This window comes from Tupaia chinensis, unplaced genomic scaffold, assembly GCF_000334495.1.
Source record: "Tupaia chinensis unplaced genomic scaffold, TupChi_1.0 Scaffold000662_1, whole genome shotgun sequence".
Lineage (NCBI taxonomy): Eukaryota > Metazoa > Chordata > Mammalia > Scandentia > Tupaiidae > Tupaia > Tupaia belangeri.
The window spans coordinates 313252-319251 of record NW_006160184.1 but is presented as its reverse complement, the minus strand read 5'-3'; the positions used below and the strand labels follow the sequence as shown (position 1 = coordinate 319251).

At 39.0% G+C, this 6000-nt stretch overlaps 1 protein-coding gene across 4 annotated transcripts in view; it reads right to left on the bottom strand.

The window, feature by feature from the left end:
- Positions 1–907: 907 nt before the first annotated feature.
- Positions 908–6000, bottom strand: part of BLZF1 (basic leucine zipper nuclear factor 1) — a 116318-nt gene continuing 111225 nt past the window's right edge. For all 4 annotated transcript variants that reach the window (XM_027776334.1, XM_027776332.1, XM_027776331.1 and 1 more), the window contains exon 7: positions 908–1173. In XM_027776334.1, coding sequence (XP_027632135.1) covers positions 988–1173 — 186 coding nt within the window. In that variant the 3' untranslated portion in view covers positions 908–987. The remainder of the gene's footprint in view (positions 1174–6000) is intronic.

Sequence of the window (6000 nt, the reverse complement as noted above, 5' to 3'; positions counted from 1 at the left end):
TTTAAAGGCCAAAGAAAAGGCATTTTATGATAATTCACCATAAATATACAATAATATATATCACTTAATATATATTAATTGATGGATTGCATTTTTAAGTTTACACAATATTCTAGGGTCCACTTTCTCGACCATATTAAATAAAGTTGAATATTACTATGTTACACTTGCAAAAATAAGTCATGGTTAAGTTTCTGTTTCTTTTATATATATATCAGGTTGTGTCCATTCAGAATATGGAATCACCTCCATAAAACCAACAAGAGTACACATTTTAATGAAGTACATGTCAATTTAGTTTCCAAATGTTTTATTTTTCTGAGATATCACATTAATTTAAAAAATAATAGCCCCTTCTCCCACAGTATTTCTGTAAGTCTACTCTGCAGCCCCCAAAATGACCATAAAGGGAGTGGAACCCCTTTCACTTCCCCAGGTATTACTACTTTAGCATAGCAGTCAGAAAACTTTTTCTATAAAGGACTGGATAGTAAATACTTTAGGCTTAGCTAGCCATACAAGCCCATCAGCATCTATTCCACTCTGCTTGAAGAACAGAAATAGCTCAGACAGGAAATGAATGGGTATGGCCACATTTCATTTATAGTTGTAGTTTGCCTATTCTTTCATTAGCACCTTAAAAACAAACATGTTCATATCAAATATCCAGCAAAATAAATAAAAATTTAGGGCTTAAAAGAAAGTTCCAGAAATCCTTTTCTTTTGGAGAGCTTTAAAAAAAGTATCATGTATTATCTGGAAAGTATTCTCTATTTTAATTATATCTACATAGTTTTATTCTTTTCTTACACTGAGATATTTATTAAGAAAGAGTAATCTGGAGTCCAGCATATGAAATATCTTTGGGGATATATAATCTGTAAATAGAAAGTGATAGTACTTCTAGCATTATAAGAGCCCAGCTCCCAAGTAATGACCCTTGAGTAATAAGACAGTACCTGTAGTATGCCTCCAACATATTAAATGTTAAAGTGCAATAAGTTCTCCCTGGCAGTGATTGCAGCAATTGAAAGTTATATTTTCATGTCTAGTATAGGGATGAAATCGTCCAATATTTTTCTTTGTAGCAAGTAAGGTGGTTGGAGATGACTCAGCAAATGGATTATCAGGACAGTTTTCTGGGCAGGAAACTGGATCCAAAATGTGTAGAACCTAAGGAAAATAAGAGGCAATGTCTTACGTGCAGTAGGGACTGGAAAAGCTTGTGGTTTCAGTGATGTACAACTACTTACATGTAACTACCACTCACTAATATGTAACCACCATTTTAAAAAACTGAATGATAAATCTCACTAAGAAAATTTACTACTTTTATGAAAAGGCTCTAAATTTAACAATGATGCTTGGTTATTACAGTACCCAAGTTACCTATTTTTTTAAAATGATCAAATAATGCTTTTTTATGGATATTTATGGAAAGCATAAAAACACAGAAGAAAATAAGGCCATATCAGTTTTATCCTTGACTGAAAAGTACCTATTACCTGCCTTTTTCAATCTTTCATTTAATTGCTTGGAATAAAGATTCTGCCTTCGTTCTATAGAGGGTCATCAAAAAGTTCTTGGAAAGCATTATCATGAAAAACTATGCATCAATTTCAAAATTATTTTTGCACCAAAATACATTCATATTTTACTTCCATTAGCCCACAAATTTCCTGAAGCCACCTCACAGTACAATGCTAGTCCAAGTTTTTTAATATTTTAGGGGATTTTTTGTAAAATCATGGCTTTTCATTCTGTTTTTCATATTTGTGATATTTTCTGCTAACAACCATTTTCTTGTTCCTGGGTTCCACAACACCATACTCTTCCCATTCTTCTCCTGCTTTGACTTTTTCTAATTGTCTTTTATGGAGACCTGAGACTAAGAAACTGTTGGGTTGCTAAACATACTCCAATTATAGGATTGATAAAATCTCTGGCTCACAGTTCAGCCTTCATGTGCACATTCTCCCAAAGTCAGCACAGGCCCCACAGGGTAAGGGCTCAGACCCACCAGACTGCCCCTACTTCAGATGCCTATCCCCTTAGAGTAGGTCCCTACGTTATAGTTCCTTTAACCCCCTTTGTTAGAACAGCTCACAGAACTCAGTGAATCACTTACATCCGTTTTTAAAAGGATGCACCTCAGGAACAGCCAGATGGAAGAGCTGCATGTGCACAGGTATAAGACTAAGCACACAGCTTCCATGCCATCTGGGTGATCACCTTCCACAGGTCATACGTTCATCAGTGTGGAAATCTCTCCAGTCCTGTTTTTTTGGGTTTGTATGGAGGGAGACTTTATCGTGACATTTGATTGATTCAATCATTAGGCACTGGTGACTAACTCAACCTTCAGGATATCTCTCCTCCACAGGTCATGGGGTTGGGCTAAAAGTGCCAACTTTCTCATCACAAGGCAAGTTCCCTGGCAAGCACCCCCACCCTTAGTACTCAGCCATTATTCATCTCATTAGCAATCAAAGAGACATTTCCCACTTGGAAGCTGAGGGTTTTAGGAGCCCTCTGCCAGGAAACTGGGACACCAAATATAAATTTTGTGTATTGCAAATCCACATGGGGCTCAACTGTATGCATTTGTGCATTTTTATCCAGCTGTCTCAAAATGATATATCAAGGAGGCTATGCTTTCTCTGTTAAATAGCTTGTTACCCTTACTGAGAATCACCAGATCATGAGGGCATGGGCATGTTTCACGTCCCCCATCTTTCCCAGGGACCTGTGAGATGTGCACTCTCATGGCAGTAGCACACTGCTGAGACTACTGATGGTTTGTGATGTAGTTTGAAATTGGGATGTGTGAGTCCTCTAACTTTGTTGCTTTTCAACATTGTTTTACTATTAGAGGATTTTAGTATTTCATAAAAATTCTATGGGCATCTTTTTTACTTTTGGAAAAGACACTATTTGCATAGAATTTATTGGGTCGTCAGAAAAGTCACAATATATTCTTTTTATGATTTTTATGAAAATTGCATCACAACTTTTCTGATAACACAACCTATGATGGTTGGATGGTGTGTTCGTCTTCATAATACAGTTGGAGAGTAGCATTTTTTAGATAAACTAAAGCGTAACAGTGTTAAAGTGACCGAGTGATTCAAATCAATCAGGGCCAGAATGGCTTTCAAGAAACTCCTAGTAGTCTTTTGGGTGAGTGATACTAATGTGCAGAAAAGGGAAATTGATATCTAAAAAACTGCAGTGGGGATGAGGTAGAGAGATCACTGGATTGCATATAGCTTGTTGTTAGCCTACATGAACAGAGCCTAAAGGATGGGCTTTCTGTGAAAGACTGAAGTGTAGCTACTGTGCTTAGCTATAACTTAGCAACTTGTTAAGGAAACAGACCTCCAAGTCAGGTTGTGACTTGTCTACAGGAACCCAAATGTAAGAGTACAGCAGCTGTTTTAAGCCAAAATAGTTTAGTTTAACATTGTCTTGTAATACATAAACACAGGGTGTCATTTCTACTCTGGGAGAAGAATTGAGATATGTACAAGAAGTGACATTGGCAGCCATGGCAACTCCACACAGCTCAGTGTGCCCATAATCTAAGGCAATGTAGTTACCAAGAAAACGTGAACAAGGGAATTTGAGGATGCCTATAATCTGGCAAGAGCCACAGCAGATGCATTAGCAATGACACTTAATGTTTTGATAGAGTTCTCACTACAAGTTGATATGCCAACATACCCAGAAACAGAGGGAGGATAATCCAGGAAATAACTGTCTCCATCTGGTATACCACTGAGCACATTCTGAGTAACATGGAAGAACAGCTTATGAGCACTTATCCAGTGCACAGTTCCTTTGATTGGAAAACATGTGGTGAGAATTCCCAGTTGTCCTAGATTTGTCTAATTCCTCGGCAATTATTGCCCAGGGTACATTTGCTTGACCACAGATGAATATGAAACAATCCAGGACATATCTCATAAGACTATCTGAGGAGTACATTCAAAGGGCAGCTATTTGTTATCCTGTGGATCAGTGACATCCTGACAAATTCTCAATGAAGTGTCTATCTCCTGTTTTGTCTTGGGGTCCTTGTGTGTACTAGCAAGTCCCCCCAACCCCAGAATGTCAATGGTGTTGACCAGCAGGTGACGTGGAGTTTAAAGAGCTGGATTCCACATGTCCTGCTGCACAGTTTGAGTCCCAGACTAGGGCTTGTAAGCCATGCTGGGCATTTAATGCCTGTATGCCCCAAATCAGAATAGGGGCCATCCTCCATGGAGGTTATTTCTCACTTTCCCTCATTCTCTCTATCTCTCTGGAGAACATGTGCCCTGTAATAAAAACTAAAACAAACAAAAAGCAAATGCAAACATACATACAATAAGCAATGGTGTGTAATTTTTGCTACTGCATAAGCTTAGCAAAGACTTGAAGGCTTTTGAATCTCATTTGAAAGATAGGACACTCAGAGTTGGTATGCTATTCCACTGATGATTCTGAACTTCTAAACCAAACATTGGGAATACTGAGAAAGTTATAGAATGTAAAAATAGGGATCTCTGTCATCACATAGTGAAAGTGGTGCAGGTGACAGACCAGGCAATGAGTAGCTCCATAGGCTGTAGATTCTGAGATTCTAATGAAAGAATTTTCTCTACATGCCATGTGAAGTTTTAATGGGAGAGTTCAGTTTTACAGAATGTCAGATGGTTATGCAGTACTTAGCATCTTTTGACATGTTTAAAAAAATTTTCAGGTCTTCATGAAGCTCACAAATCTGTGTTCAGTCCTGTGGAGATTTTGTGGTTTATGCAAGTGAGGTTGTCTTGACTTGGGTATAATGTGCCCACAGTTACACTCCAGCCAACTTGACTGATATAGGAGTATCCTCAGTACTTGAAATGGCCCATCCACTCTAAGCAATCTGCTGTTTGGGTCCTTCTTCTCTCAAAGTCTTAAAGAGAACTTGGTCTCCCTGGTGGATAGGATTCAGACATCAGTGGGACAAGCGGACCTGTTAGAGGCAAACCCATGAAGTTAGTATACTCTGCAAATTTTAACATATTTGCCAGTGCTAAGGCATCACTTGATCTCCAGTTGCAGGGAAACCTGGAATGACTTCTCACATAAAATTTTACAAGGGCTTAAAAGAAGTCCACTTCAAAGAGTGACCCTAATGCATAACGGGGTAATGCATAGCACCCCATTCCAGGTTAAATTTCTTTCCATGACCTTTTATGGCAATGCTCCTTTTCAGAGCACACGCAATGTTGTTTTTCCTCTCTATTGAAGTCTCCATGAAGAATGAAATTTCCATGTGATAAACAACGTTTAGATACTGGTTAAGTCAAATGACAGATTGATGTAGTTCCACTATCACTCTAAGGCTGCTCGATCATCTGAATCATGGAATGATTTCTTTAAAGAGGACTAGCCACTTCTGAAGCCTTCTCAGTCTGCATGGGATATGCTTCTATCCATTCCAAAACAGTGACTATAGAAACTTGTAGGTAGTTGAGGGCCATCAGGTGTCATGGAAGTTAAGGAGGTTGGATTCCCACATGGCCTAATCCATGGTTTGAGTTCCAGATGCTGTGGCTTGAAAATCACTGTGTTCATATGCTTTTGTGGAGGAGTCCAACCCAGTGGGGCCCCAGGATCTGTTTGAGCTTTCAACCTTTGAGCACAGCCTTGGTCGGCTCAGCATGTTGGCAAGGCTGTTGTTGTACTCCCCCCGACCTATGAGCAAAGCTTGAGTCAACTCAATATGTTGGCAAGGCCACTTACTGTATGCTCCGGAGACTGGGTAGCCCTGCTGGGAAGCAACCCCCCTCTGACTCCCTGATATGCTACTACAAAAGAATTACATAGCTCTTTCATACATCTTGAATATGTGGTAAGATTTCCCAAAAGTACCCCAACTGCTCCCTTTTGCCCTGACCACCTACTGTTAATTACAATGCTTCATCCCTGCAATCACAATGGAGGGTATGCTGATGTTCTATCTAGGCA